The sequence below is a fragment of the Bidens hawaiensis genome, unplaced genomic scaffold, assembly GCF_021521415.1.
Source record: "Bidens hawaiensis isolate Kalapana, Puna unplaced genomic scaffold, B.hawaiensis_p1.1 tig00046746_1, whole genome shotgun sequence".
In the NCBI taxonomy this organism is placed as follows: domain Eukaryota; kingdom Viridiplantae; phylum Streptophyta; class Magnoliopsida; order Asterales; family Asteraceae; genus Bidens; species Bidens hawaiensis.
Genome location: NW_027498343.1, coordinates 1 through 15,608, shown reverse-complemented (window position 1 = coordinate 15,608; position 15,608 = coordinate 1). Strand labels below are relative to the sequence as shown.

Here is a 15,608-nt window from a genome sequence, read left to right as displayed (position 1 = left end):
TCTAATCTTGTTATTGTTTTTCGTTTTATTGTTCTTGAATCACCACGGTATTTGGATTCCGCATAAATATTGTGTTCGAGTTAATATCAAGATGTAGTGATCCAGATTCGGGACTAACAGAAAAAAATCCTAAAAATTCATAATAATAGCTTAAATTATAATTTAATATGAAATGAACTAAAATTACATAAAATCAGAGTACAGCTCTCGTTATAAAGAAAACATGAGAAAAGTGAGCCGATTGACCTTTAATCAAAATATTCTGAAAATTAGATATAAATTCTACTATTGAAAGAGTATTGAACCAAACAAGAATTGTCGACTAATTCATCTTCTAACACTATTTATTGAGAAAGCTAGAGTAAGACGAATGTTGGTTCGTGTCTGAACCGGATGTCGGTATGAGACCGAATTTGGGTCTAACACATTCAAAACATTGAGATAAGAATAAAATATAAGGGCCAGTAGCTAAGTAGCTAATTCTAGTTAATTCATTGAGAAACTGAAAAGCCCCAAATTAACTTGAACATAAACCCTAAACGAACCAAATTAACCACCTAAGTCCCAACAATCTTTGAAATTGAACGAGGGATTTCGATTACGAGATGAAAATGAACAACTTTTGCATTTAAGACTTACCCAGAATTGAAGTGGAATGAGTAGAATCCGAAAAGATGAGAACTTTGACTAAAGAATTACAACACTTCAAACTTGATCAATTGAGCACAAAGAACATGAATTGAAGGTAATATGAGTTGGGTTAAACATTTAGTAGAACCAAGAGGTGATTTATATAGGGGGGGGGGTTGTTTATTAATCAAGAATTTATCATTAATGGGAAGATTAGTCAAAATGATAATAATGGAAGAAAATCACCAAAATAAACGAAATTAATGCAATTCTTGGAGAGGAAGTTAGTGTAACATGATGTAATAGTCATCTAGGTTCATAATCGATGAGTTAAACACGAATTAGTGGTGATTTTGATGTTGATACATCATTTGTCTTCTAGGTCTTTGTTTATTGTTTTGGTCTTTTATAAATGTATAGGGACTAGTTATATCATTTTATGTAAAGGTCATTCGCTAGGCTTGTCTAGCGAATGAACCAGTTTTGATATGCTCATACGCTAGAACTTGTTAGCATATAAGAAGTTAATATTATAAGGCCTTTCGCTAGGGGATGTATAGCTAATGGCGTAGCGAATGGGACAAAACCTATATATACTTTGTAACTTATTTGGTAATTAGCGATCTGGTAAATTATGAAACTTGTATCCCGTTACTCTGCCCAATTTCTATCTCAAAACACACACAAACACACACTATGCCCTAATTGATCCTAATTAACTGTAATCACAAGACTAGATCATGTAATGCTCAAATCATGATAATCTCATGTGTTTTCAAGTGGTATCAGAGCTTAAGGATCATCTGATTAGTTAATTTAAGGACTGAATTACCTTTATAAAGGTATTTTGAGTTGAATTCATTTCTCGAACAAATACGGACTATTTTCGGATCGTTTCGTTTGATTTAAGTTGATAATTGGCTGAATAATGGATCAAGGATTAACTGATTTGATGATAATTGGCTAGAAGCTGGTTTAGTTGAGTTGAATCAGTTGTTATGGATTGAACTGGATTAAATAGGTTTAGGCGGGAGTGAACACTAGTTTGAAAACAGATTGTTTTGACTTTAATTGGTCAAAATTAGACGAGTTTTGATTGATTATGATGCGATTTTGGTAAGGAATTGTGTTCGTTTTGGATAAATTGTGGGTTGTATGAATTGTAGATGGATTTGGTATGGAATTGATGTGATTTGGTTTCTGGGTTTGTACTTGAAGGTTTGAATTCCTTTGCTCATTTCTTGAGCTCATTCGGTAGTTTCTAAAGCTCATTCGAGAGTTCTATTGGAGTTTGTTAAAGCCACTTTTAACAACCCATTCGCTGAGAACCCATTTGTCATACACTCATTCGTTTTCCATTCTTTATCCTCACACTTTTAACTGTTTAAACCCTCACGCTTTTAACTGTTTAAACCCATCATTTTCAAACATGACTAACTATTACGCTCTTGTTTCTCAGAATGCCCTAATGCAGACGATTCTCAATTATGATAATGAGATCGGGTCTCATGCCAAAATTCCAAAACTGAATAGTCTTGATGATTTCTAGAGATAGAGTCAAAGATTCAGATCTCATCTTGGTGTGGTTGATCCAGATTGTTTATCTTTGTTGGATACTAATTATGTTAGGTATTGATCAAGTAGAAAAGACTACTAATTAAATGAATGCACTTGAAAAGAAGAAATATAATCAGGAAGTCAAGACCTACTCTACATTGACCATGGCTTTGCCGTAAAACGTTTTTCATCAGTTAAGCCACAAGGATTTCAGCTACTTTATATGCAACTTTACAAGCAAGAAGTTTGGGAAATGCCCAAGAAAACAAGAAGTCCATTTTAAAGTTTCAATATAAGAACTTTAATATCTTTCCAAATAAGTCAGTTGGTGAAATGTTAGCAAGATATTGCCATTTATTAGCTAAGTTAAATCTTTGTGAGCTCCACAAAGATGAGGCCAATATAGTGGATACTTTGAAAGATGCTTTACCTAATTCTTACTCGACATTTGTAACGATCTTAACTAACAATGTGTTTTTCAAGAATCCGACTCTCACATGTATGGAGTGTCAAAATCTGCAAAGACAAATCAAGATCTATCTCTATATGGTGGGACACATCCGACAAGCAAGAGAAAATCTACCACAATCACTGCCTTTTACACTCAAACTGGTCACGTGGTTCCTCCACCAGAACCATTTTTTGAAACATAACTCTTTTCAAGCTCAAGTCCTGCTAGCTCTAGCTCAGTTCCTTCTCCATCTCCACCAACTGTAAACATGAAGGGGGCATAACAACACTTTACTTTTATGGGAGCATTCATGTCTTCCTATAAACAGTTGATGGGGAGTAAATTTGAAACGTGTGACTTAACTGATGAGGACTATGATCAAATCAATCCAGATGATTTGGAATTGACGGACTTGAAATGGAATATGGCAATACAAAGTACCGGAAATGATCTCCCTACCCTGAGCAAGAGAATCAGGTTTGATAAGTTGAAAGTCAAGTGTTATAATTGTGAGGAGTTCGGTCATATAGGAATGTGATAAACCAAGGCAAGATTATTCTTCAAACAACAAGACACAAGATAGAAACTCAACAAAGAAGTATAACAACAATGACTCAAAGGAGATGCCTAAGAAATCCTTGGAGTTGCCTAAGCAGAATGAAACAAAGGCTATGGTAGTTCAAGAAGGGGTTGATTTGTCAAGAAGATTGTTGGGAGAATCATCAAGTGAGCCCAACCAGCTAATTTGGCTGTGATTACTAAGGTTGGTGTAGGTGTGGATGATGATTTGAAGAATAAGCAAGCTGAACTCGAGGAATTTGACGCTGATTTAGAAGATTCACATGATGATTAAAAGGAAATGTTTGCTTGTATGAGCAAGATTGAAGAGGTAAGTTCTAACTCTTCTATTTCTTCCTCTGATTCTTTGAGCACAAATTCATTTGAGAGTGATCTTTCTATTATTTCTCATACCACTATGTGTTTTCATTGTGATAAATCTATGACAAAACTTGAAAAGATTTGTTATCACAATAAAACTTTATTTGTTGATTTTTCCATGATTAGAGATAATTATCGAGTAATGCTTGAAAATGAAAAGGATTATAAAGGTAAAACTAATGCTTTAACTGAAAGTAACCATGAATTGAGAGTTGAGATCTCTAACAAGCAAGAGTCAATAAGAACCCAGCTTGAGGAAATACTTAAAAAATATATCTACGATTCATGATCTTGAGAATGAGGTGTTGGGACTAAAACAAAAGTTAAGCAAATTCAAAAACTCATCATATTTCTAGATCAAATCATTGAAGTTAATGGTAATCATCAACAAGGTACTAAAAATTGTTTAGGATTTGTTGAATTCCTCCGCCATTCGGTCATGATTATACTAAACTATCAAATACTGAGAATCTAAAAGAGGTGGATATTATTTATCCGTTGATAGTAGATCCTTCTATATCTTTTAGTAAAGTAAAATCTAAAAATGAGGAGAAAGTTATTATAGTAAAAAAATGTTGAGAGAACTGAGAAAATCTTAGCCCTAAAATCTCACTTCAAGAGTTTTTTTCTTTGTGTTTACTCTAACTTATGATGTTGTCATCATTGAATATGTGTTTGAACCATATGTGATTCATAAAGATAAGAACATTCCGCTAGAAAAACATATTCCTTGTGAACCACAAAAGATTGAAGAATCTAAAAATGGTAACACAATATCTTCTGTTGCATCCATGTCATCTGAGAGGAAGGTGGTCTCATATAAAGATTTAAGAAAGTTTGTTAATCCAGTTGATGGTAAGAAGAACCGGAGGGTTTACAAATTAAAGGGGGTTAATCAGCTTTTTGTTGATAATGTATTCCCTTTGGCTTTGGTGAAACCTGAATGTGTGAAAAGAGATTTTGATTGTGGAAAATCTTTCATTGTTGAGACTAAAAGAGTTTAATATTTTTCTCTAAATATTAAGTCATTTATGTATAAGATCATAAAACGCTTTACACACAAACATTCAATTCAGGCTTACTCAAACCAATAATATTTCATCCAACCAAGATGTAAGTTTGGCACAATAATTTGCAATTAGACCTCATTGAAAGAGATCTTGGTCATATTTTGAAGTAGAAGCAAAGGAGTTTCACAGAAAACAAATGAAAAAATGATTAAAAACTTACGATGTTGTAGGTAAAAAGATGATATGCACGAATATCGTCTCCACACATCCTTGATTGACCCTGCACAAAATGATAAAAGAGTAGTTTGAAACATTAACGATATTCCTCCTAGTTGGTTATGTGTTAAATAAAGACACTAATGATTTATTGGGACTTGTTATACTGAGGCCAATCTTCTATAATCGGTTCTTGGTCCTTGTCACCTTTATCAAAAACTTACCTGCATCATCTTTAATGGTTAGCAAATCATGCTTAATGTGAATCTCGCATCCACCTTCCGTTGCTTGACCAAGACTTATGATATTGCTCTATAGGCTCGGGATGTAGTAGACATCGGTCAACATGCACTGCTACCCCATTTTACCTTCAATTAAAGCTGACCATTTTCCCCAAATATAAATACAAGATTCATCTCTGAACTTCACATTTCTTGTGACTTGTTCATTCAATACATAAAAATACGCTTTATTACCCGTCATGTGATTCGATGCTCCGTTGTCGAGATACCAAACATCTTTCTCCTTCGGCTCCGTTTCGAAACGCTTTGGAATCGCATTGTCTTCATTCAGAAAAGCCATATTTAATCACCTTTTATGATAAATAAAAATGGATCAAAATCATCAATTTTGTTCAAATTAGATTCTTCCTTTTTCTTCATACGTTCTGGGAACATAGACACAAAGTGACCAAACTCATCACAACGGTAACACTGAACATGTGATCTATTCTTTCTACCCCTTTGACGAGCATTCATTCTTATTTGACTTATCTGCCTTGACCCACGATTTTGACCATCTCGGTTGTCACAACCATCTTGATCCTCATCATCTCGATCTTGACCTCCAGTTTCATGGCCTTTTCCACGTCTCTGTGCACTCGCCCGACCCTTACCTCGGCTACCAGACTAATCTAATGATTTGCATTTGTAACTACCTTTCAATTGACTGAAAAGTAAGTTACCTTGTGAATCCGAAGCGCGTTCTCTCCCTCATAGGCGTTCCTTAAAAGCCTTAAGTCTTCCAATAGCATCTTCAAACATCATACTATTGTAATCAACACTTTGCTCGATTGAGACTACCAACTGGAAGTATTTTCCTGGAAACGCGTCCTAGAACTTTTTCAACAAGAAATCTTGCTCGAATAAGTGACCAAAACTTGCGGCCTTTGAAACCATACATGTTATTTTTCTTCAAACTGATCAACGGCCTCGTCTTCCGCCATCTTGAGTTTCTCAAATTCACTTTTCAACGTTAGCAGTGAGCCTTCTGAACTCGCTCGACACCAACATACCGTGCCTTCATAGCCGTCCATATTTCTCGTGCATTCTTGTATTGAGAAATCTGAAGAATAATATCACCATCCATCACTTGAAATAACACAATAGCCCATGTGATGTAATTTGTTCCATCAAATTTTGAACTTGCAGTGATATCCCCCGATCGCTTTGGGTTGGATTATCGGATCTTCTTTGTCACTTGCCATTGACAGTGTTTAACCTCCTTGCTCCACTTCGTTGGAACAAATAGAATGCAATCAGTTCAAAAACTTTTTCAGAATCAAACTCGTTTGCTCGAAAAAACCCTGTTACAACTACCTCTTGGAAAACCGAATCACCCATTGTTGTCTTCGAAACAAAAAGCCAAACCCTTTTTGACTTTTGCCTTCTTCAATAATAATAATAATAATAATAATAATAACTCAACTATTATTTTCTTTTCTTTCGAATACGTTGTAATAGTAGCACAATTCAAGAACCAACAATATCTTGTTTTTCTCTTCCTGAATTCTCAACTAGACATAAAAGTCAAAACGAACCAACATAACCTGCTTGTGATAATTATATAATTATTCTATCACAAAACAACAAACCAATTTGTCTTCTCCGTTCAAACAAACATAGCGACAACCAATCTACAACGGTGATTAGAAAACAGCAAACGAACCTCTATCATCGTTCAATCGCTAATCGGAACTGGCTATGAAACCCAGTGACGCGGGCGGCCACATCGATGACAACGCTCGGAACTTAGTCGTCGGTCAATATTTCTTCTCGGCGTGGCTTGGTCTCGATGGCATAAGCTGACAACGGCGGTCTTCTTCTCATCAGCAACTGTGTCTGACTCACACATCAGCGGCGGGCTCTTCTTCTGGCGACAACAGCTTAGTCGATTTATCGATTTCTTAAACCTTTACTCTGATACCAATTCAAGTTCCGATCGATAAACAAACATGAATAAACAACTAACTCTCATTTATATTAATCAGATTATATAACTCAAAAAACTGATTACAAGTTCTCAAAACCTAACTCAGTTTGACTCTTAATGAACCTTAACTTGGTTGTATTTTATCCTCTTATAAAGTTAACTCAACTAAGATAACAAGAAACTCAATAATCCTAACTTGATCATTAAGCAACTCACTAATTACCTATTTTGAATATTTGGATTGTACCTTTACATTATGCCAAACAACAATTAAGACAACAATTTCAAGCTTTGAGCACTGAAACAAAGTCCAGTATCAACTATTAAAACATGCGGATTAATAAAGGAACTTAAAACAAGAAACAAAACATTAAACTAACAATAAAGCAATATCAATATTTGACTAACAAACATATCTAATAAGAAAGCGCAACCGAATCAAGATCAAATTCTACATGTAACAGAATCAAATCAAACTAACAAACAACAAAGTATTTAATTAAAAGTAAAAAACCAAAAAAAAAACAGTTTATTAAAAGCAAATAAATAACAATCAACTAATAGAATATGAAAAACAACAACCTCTGAACTATAAAAATCAAAGAAAGCTTCGATAAATTCAAATGAGAACACAAATCAAATATCGATTGAGGGTGCACTCAGATTGAACATGCCTTGATTTGTCTTTGATTACAAGTATTAAACATAAAATTTATAGTTCCCTTAACGATAAATAAAATTCATAAACTGATAACACTTGCATAACATTCTACCCATCCATTTAGTTACAGCTTTTGAGTTTTGTACTTCACATGATACAACAATTTTACAACAAAAAATAACCAACAAATTTGTGGCATAAAAATAAAAAGAAAAGGAATACAATTTAAGTGAGCCCCCTTTCACAACATATAATAGGCTCATAATCTCATTTACATTCTACAACTTCATACAAATGAACCCGGAAACCGCCAATATTAACCGATCAAAACAATAATACCTAAACAGTTTCTCATCACTAGCAACCGACCTGACCTTGAAACTCAAGAAACACAAGTGCAGCACCATAATGAGCCAATGCACCCATGATCACAAAACAATGAAAGATCTGATGGCTATGACCAGCAAGGTCAAACCAACCAGGCTTCCATCTTTCTGGGATCCTGGTAACATAAAACATCGTACCCGTCAAATAAGAAACCGCCATTGCTATTTCATAAACCAAGATTCCATTTCTTTGAGGTGCGTGCCAGTTCATCATGACAACATGAACCGCGGGTATGAGCCCAAAAAGGCCCATTCCCATGAACAGAAAGGCCCGAAAAGAGCGAAACTTTCCACTTGATAGGGCTGGTGAGAGCAGGGTTATAACGGTAAAAACACCCATGAGTGTGATGCCACCAAGGTACACGAATTGCCACACGGGTTCGCATTGGAAAATGTAGTAGATTGGTGGAAAGAATGAGGAGATGATCATGACGGTAATGCCAACATAATCCATTTGGAGGAGTATGAGGTTTAGGTGGTGCGAGTGGCAGCCGAACAGGTGGCAGGTGCTACTCGAGAGGAGGCAGAACATTGATCCGCCTAAGAATACAAAGAATGGCCACCGTGTAACCGCCATTAGTGCCGGTTCGATCTCCATGTCTAGCGATGATCCATGAATTAAGTCTATGAGTTTTGGTGTACCCTGTAATAAAGCACCATGGAAGTTTAGAAACTAACTCAGTTATTTTATTAATAAAATTAATTAAACATAACTTTTTATAAACTAACAAATTCGTTTATATATATATATATAATTTTAGATTATATAATTATGCAATGTTTTGAAATATATAAGCATCCAACTTAAAATTTGACTCAAATATATACAATATAGTTTTAAAAATTATATTTTGATAATATTAAATTTATTTATACAATATTAAAAGCTAAATTGGTTATTAAATAAACAAAGTGATTCATAAGAAATAAATATAAAAATAAATGATGAGCTGGAAATGCAAGGAGGTTTGTGATAAATTGCTTGGTAAAGTTGGTGAGAAAGTTTGTGGTTGTCTGTTATGTGTCAAATGACCAGTTTTTTAATTTATGGGCTGCAGAATATTCTCTAAATATTTAGATGGGCATTTTGTAATTTATCCATAGCATTTGGTATGGTACACATTGTTTCATCAAAACTAAGAAATATCTAAATCATTTGCAATCCTCAAAAAATACTAGTTTGACCTAGAAAGTCAAAATGTGTCTCCTTATGAAGCCGAACCAAAGTGTCAAAGTCAAACAACCACGTACCATGATCGAACTATGTGAGGCATTTCCGCCTGAGCTTAACGGGAAAGACCTGAAAATTAAAATACAAGTTAAGACATATATAAACTAATATAAAAACACTACCACTTCTCAAGAATATCATTATCATCAACATCAACAAAAAACAAAGCCTTGCTTAACATGTTTTACAACCTGTTTAAAGATTCTTTATTTGGATAATCAATGATTAATTTCTTTCCAGTTTTTGACAGCAAACTATGGGTCACAATATTCTTCTAATTTGTGAACATGTAAGGATATTTTTTGACAGTTTTCCAACTAATAAGAATCAAGAACAAAATAGTCAAATTTAACTAAATTATGTATGCAACCATAAAAACTTCTTTTTTTTTTACATTCGCTTCCACTACTATACCGACAACAAATTTCTTCTAAGTCTAGTTAACATGAAAATAAAACCAGTTTCTTGGAATTAATCTAGCTTTATGAAAATGGAGAAGAGGGAGGGAAAAAAAGAACCTTTACATACCAAGTTAATAAATTGAGGAAATCTGAAACTTGAGGCACATGCATTATGTTTGTAATGGTCAATCCCACAAATACAACAAATCCAATTAAATGCCTGCACATGAACACAAGCAAATAGACAAAAATGTCAAAAGGACTACTTTTATACTATAAAACAACATAAGTTTGATAGAAAATAAGAATGAAAAAAGATCATGGTTGATGGTTCATCACCACACTTCCCTGTTAACAAATAATCATTTTATTTCTATTTTCAGTTTTCATCTATATTTTCTACTTTTAAGTAATGGTAAAACGTAAAAGGTTTCATTTTGTCGCTTTTTAAATAAACAATGTTTATTGTAACTTCATTACCAATTCTAGTAAAATTGGTTAGTAATAATGGTAATTCTGGTAAAACTTTTTTTTGAATGACCAACAAAGCCCGACCACCAAGGTACATCCATTGATAAAAGGTCATCCACGTCCGTGATCACAGACAATGCAAACCACGCCGAAGGCCAGTTATGGTAAAACCACGGGGCAGCGCTAGAGCACTTCACCTTTGATAATTTTTATAAAGTGGCAAGGACATATATCAAGAAAAAAAGTCATGGTCAAAGTACAAGCTCTTATGCACATGGTACAACTTAAATCAATTTCTGAAGGAAACCCGCAAAACATTAACACTAGCAGAGATGCAATCTCCAATAAAATTGGAATGAAGCTTTAACTAGTTAAAATTCAGAAACAATAATCATGTAATGTAACTTGGAGGGAGAAACATGAATACTTACGTCCATACATTGAGTGTTTCATTGTGCCAACGAAATAGACTGAAAAGTGCTTGCTTCAATGGCCAATCAGCTCTGTAATGATTCAAGATAAACTCATTATCCTTCATGTACTCGGGCAATTCTTCAAATCTCACCAACTGGTTATAATCTCTACGGATCTCGTCTTTCTTCTTCTTCTTCTTCTTCTTCTTCTCATTGGATGTGGCATTATTATTATTATTATTATTATTATTATTTGAGATCTGTTTAGATCTTCTTTTCCAAACAGACCCATCAGTTCTGGAGTTCATGATGCTGAGATTTGAATAAAAATAATTATAACGTGTTGATGAATGAACCAAAGATGGATTTATGAAATGAAATGGGTGGGATTTGAGTTAGTTAAGGCAAGTGCTGTACCTACAACTTGTTTGTTGTATTGTGTGTATGTACATTCAAGGCACCCACTTAACTTAATATCAAAAGACGTGTAATAAGTAGATCCTTACAGGATCCCATATTCTATTTATATTCCCTTGGCTGGCTGCCTACTTTCGTCTTATGAATTTATTGTGTCTTAGGTTTTTGTTTTTTTGGTTTTTCATTTAACACCCAACGAATCTTTCAAATAAACTACTGGTAAAGTTTATCATTTCGGATACACTTTTCGATTCAAGAAAAACCCTCACTTAAGGCCAACATTTGCGAACACTTGTCCGAAGGCACGACTGTGTGGTGTGGTGAAACCTCGTTCAGTTCAATGATCCAACGGATAAAAGTCACATAATCGCTTAGTTTCTCATTACCACCCGATGTCATCGAAATTAAATGATGGGGGAAGGCAGAAATTGACCATCGGTCGCATGAGACACTAGGTTTCATTGGTATAGTGGCATTATTGTAATTTTACATTTATAGATGTTTGTTAAATGTCTATTAAACTTAAATCACACGAATATTTATGTTACATGTAACTTTCATGTATCATGGTCCTATCACTTGTGGTTCAGGTTTTTTTTTTTAAAAAGTTTAATCAAAACCCGACTCTAATAATAATAAGTTTGATCGGTTTTAGGTATTATGATCTGGATGCGAGTGAGATCAGATCAGATGAGTTCTTTAGGTTCTGGCAAAATTAATGGCCCTAAAATAAATAACAAAGAATAAATAAAAATAAATTTACACGTTTCTGAAGACTATATTTACTTTTATTTTTCGATGAATAATAATAAACCAAAAACACTTGTTGGTAGACATAGTTTCATTTGCTTTTATGTTCTATACAAGGTTAAGCTTGCTCAATAGAAATTCATTGATAATGTATCGTTCATAACTTATGCATCGATCTTTGAAGAAACACAAATCTATCCATTAGGCTTAATGACTTAGTCTAAGGGTTATGGTTAAGTATCTCCCATGATGGGTTGGAATCTTTCTTGACGCAGACGAGTGCTTCCTGCAAAACAGAATACCGTGAGCTCGTTATGAGGAATATGAGGGGGGGGGGGGGGGTGGATTCTCTTGTAACCACCCTCCAGCGTGAAATCAATATTTGTTATGTGGTAAGAGTATATAGAGAGAGTGTATGATATTGGATACTTGATCTCTTTACTGTTTGGAGGTGTTGTGGTTGTTTATAGCCGGAGGAGATAGAGTATGGCCAACTGTCTTGTCAGGTTCCACCAATTATATTCTACATTCGTGTGATTATGGAGGTTGGTGGGCATCATGGCCTTTAATATTGACGTGGTGTACTATTTTGTACCGTTCTTTATATGTTGTTCATTCCTCATTGGTTGGGCAATAATCCTAATGTATATTCTTTCTTTTTGTCCCATGCTAGTGAAGATCTTAGCGCTACCATTCCCAAGGTGTCAGGAAATGTTTATTATATTTGGCCACTTTTCTGACGCCATGCTCTCCGTCTGACGCTTGATCCCTTCACTTAACGGAACCTTATATTATATATTAATTAAGAATGGGTTTAATACCCTACCTCTACAATCTTAGATAAGACAGCAACATATTTTAGCTTTTATCAGTTAAAATAGATAAATAAATTGAAAGACTATAATACCTTTTTTTAATTTTAGTCATTTGTTTAATGAAAGTAAACAAATAAAATATAAATAGCATAACTGTGATTATTAATCATCTAATAAATTATATATACTTTACGATTTAAAAAGTATGGAATTGTCTATGCCTAATGTTTTATTCTTCATCAATAATTTTGTTTCACATGTAATCACATTCCTCAGTGAAAATTCAATTATTTAATTTAAGGGTGCATATACATATATACTCACAGATGTACACTTAATAATATGCATGATTCTGCTGCTCAGTTCCACCAAACTTGAAACCAAATTACTTGACAGCGAATAGCATCGGTGAAGGCTGCAAAAAGGAATCCGTAGAAGAGATCAAGGCTTCTAAAATCGTTCCGTCTAATATAGTCTGATTTTAAGAAAAATGTGTTATTAAAATTCTTCGTGCTCTCAAAAGAAAATACCCCAATCTTTCAATCGCTAGCCGGGAACACTCCCAGTTAATGAAACTTTTATCATCACTCATAACTTTCACCTTATTTTCTTCTAACACTTCCAAATTAACAGGACACTAACTCTTTTAGTTTTCTTGCTGAAAGATTATTCTTTTAATAATGTGGCATGCTTATGTGGCATTTAAAAAAAAACTTGTATGTCTCACAACACCACTTCATCTTTCTTCTCTATAAAACCTTAATCTTCATACATAATCACCACCCACCCACCTCAACCGATCAAAGCCCCCGCCGCCACATGACCATTCGTTGTCACACTATCCAACTAATTAACTAGATGCTTTGTATAGAGCTTTCTATGGGCGGCTCAAACTACCATTAGACGGTATGTCATATCAACGTTTCAGAAATGTCATTTTAAGTCCTTGAACTTTTAAGTTTCATAACCAGATTTGGTCCTTTGACTTTCGGATCAAAAATAATCCCAAACCTTTACTTAAACTCTGAATACTCGTATATCCACTCTTATATACATATATAATCATACATGGTGCTGAGGGTGGCAAATGTGACCCATTGGCTTGAATGAGTTGTATTAAAATGTATATAATGAATCAAACTAATCAAGCTAAAAATGAATATGATTGAAACGGGTCAAAACGATTTGACATTTCTTGAAGGTTTTTTTTATGGAACGAGAAAAACGGAAAAAACTTTTTAGTATTTTTACATTTTTAGTTTTTGATTTATGTTTCAAGTTATAATTTTTTAATTATTGTTTTTGAATATTTTTTAACGGGGGTAGAGATAAGGTTGTATACATCTTACTCTCCTCAGACTCTACTATAGATTTACTATTGGTGGGATATACTGAGTACGATGATGATGATGATGATGATAAATATTTTTAAATGAGAGGTTTTTGAAATGGGTCAAAATGGGTCAAAATGGGTTGAGATTTCAAAAACCCCTCTTTAAAAAATTAAAATAAAAATAATTAAAAAATTACAACTTGAAATGTAAATCAAAAACTAAAAAAGTAAATATACTAAAATTTTTTTTCTGTTTTTCTCGTTCCATAAAAGAAATCTCGAGAAATGCCAACCCGTTTTAACTCGTTTCAATAATTTTTTTTAATTTGACCTATTATATATATTTTAATACAACTCATTCAACACATAAATTACATTTGTCACCCCTAATTGTGTCGCATAAAACTTCCTTCAAAACACCATTGAAGAGAAACCATAGGTTTAAAATTTTGACTCACTAAAAACTTTGCATACGCCTAACCTAGTCCCTTTAATGTCATTACATACATATTGCATACAACGTATGACAAAGAACATATCTAAGTGCCACATACAGTTACAGCATACTTATTATTTTAACCTTTTAAATGATGTTGTGTATCTAGCTTTTTATCACTTTCACAATGGGCACATTTCAAGCATCCCAAGTGTTTATATATGATATACATACCTTTTAAACAAGAGAAATCTGCTATTTGCCTCCCTGGTTTATATCGTCGCTAGATGGGTTAACCACTGAAAAAGATTTTGCGAACTGTGGACCACTGTGAAAATTGGGTGGGTTAGTCTGTCTCCTTGCCGTCAGTTGACCGTGAGTTGACTGACCAAAAAACATTGAAATGACCATTTTACCCCTGAACCTATAATTAATCCTAAAACTAAATACCAAATTTCGTGTAAATGGTAGAGTTCGAACCCCCGACCCCTAGTTTAATAACACACAAGAACAACCAGTTGAACTGAACTAACATTTAAAAAAACTATACAACATGTAATATATATTAACCATTTGAATTAAACTATTTGAAATGAAACTTCATACAATATGTAATATATAATCTGTATATATATTCTATATATATATATTCATCGTATTTTTTTAAACGGCCATTTTTTTGTAAAAAATCAAACGAGTCGTTTTTAGTAAACTTTTAGCCCGAAAACAACGAAACGACTCGTTTTTTAGTAAACTTTTCGTCCGAAAACGACGAAACGGGCCGTTTTTTAGTAAACTTTTCGTCCGAAAACGACGAAACGGTCCGTTTTTTAGTAAACTTTTCGTCCGAAAACGACGAAAAGTGTCGATTTTTAGTAAACTTTTCGTCCGAAAACGACGAAAAGTGTCATTTTTTTAGTAAACTTTTCGTCCGAAAACGACGAAACGGGCCGTTTTTTAGTAAACTTTTCGTCCAAAAACGACGAAAAGTGTCGATTTTTAGTAAACTTTTCGTCCGAAAACGACGAAAAGTGTCGTTTTTTAGTAGACTTTTCGTCCGAAAACGATGAAACGGGCCGTTTTTTAGTAAACTTTTCGTCCGAAAATGACGAAAAGTGTCGTTTTTTAGTAAACTTTTCGTCCGAAATCAACGAAACGGCTCGTTTTTTATTTTAATTTTCGCTCAAAAACGACGAAACGGGTCGTTTTTTATTGTAATTTTAGCTCAAAATAGACGAAACGGGTCGTTTTTTATTGTAATTTTAGCTCAAAAACGACGA

At 33.9% G+C, this 15,608-nt stretch overlaps 1 protein-coding gene across 1 annotated transcript; it reads right to left on the bottom strand.

Moving 5' to 3' along the window:
• Positions 1-7,753: 7,753 nt before the first annotated feature.
• On the bottom strand, positions 7,754-10,929 carry LOC143596598 (heptahelical transmembrane protein 1-like). The gene is made up of 4 exons (XM_077075333.1): positions 10,596-10,929; positions 9,821-9,913; positions 9,313-9,361; positions 7,754-8,704 (listed from the first exon to the last, which is right to left on the bottom strand). Exons 1-4 carry the CDS (start codon positions 10,883-10,885, stop codon positions 8,033-8,035), a joined length of 1,104 nt encoding a protein of 367 aa, XP_076931448.1. The 5' UTR covers positions 10,886-10,929; the 3' UTR covers positions 7,754-8,032.
• Positions 10,930-15,608: the final 4,679 nt, after the last annotated feature.

Bases quoted from the DNA above. Each gene is read 5' to 3' on its own strand.
- LOC143596598 (XM_077075333.1), bottom strand. From the start codon at position 10,885: ATGAACTCCAGAACTGATGGGTCTGTTTGGAAAAGAAGATCTAAACAG. The intron at 9,914-10,595 runs GTAAGTATTCAT...GTTCATGTGCAG, and splicing joins GAAACACTCAATGTATGGAC to GCATTTAATTGGATTTGTTG. The intron at 8,705-9,312 runs GTACGTGGTTGT...GCTTTATTACAG, and splicing joins CCTCACATAGTTCGATCATG to GGTACACCAAAACTCATAGA.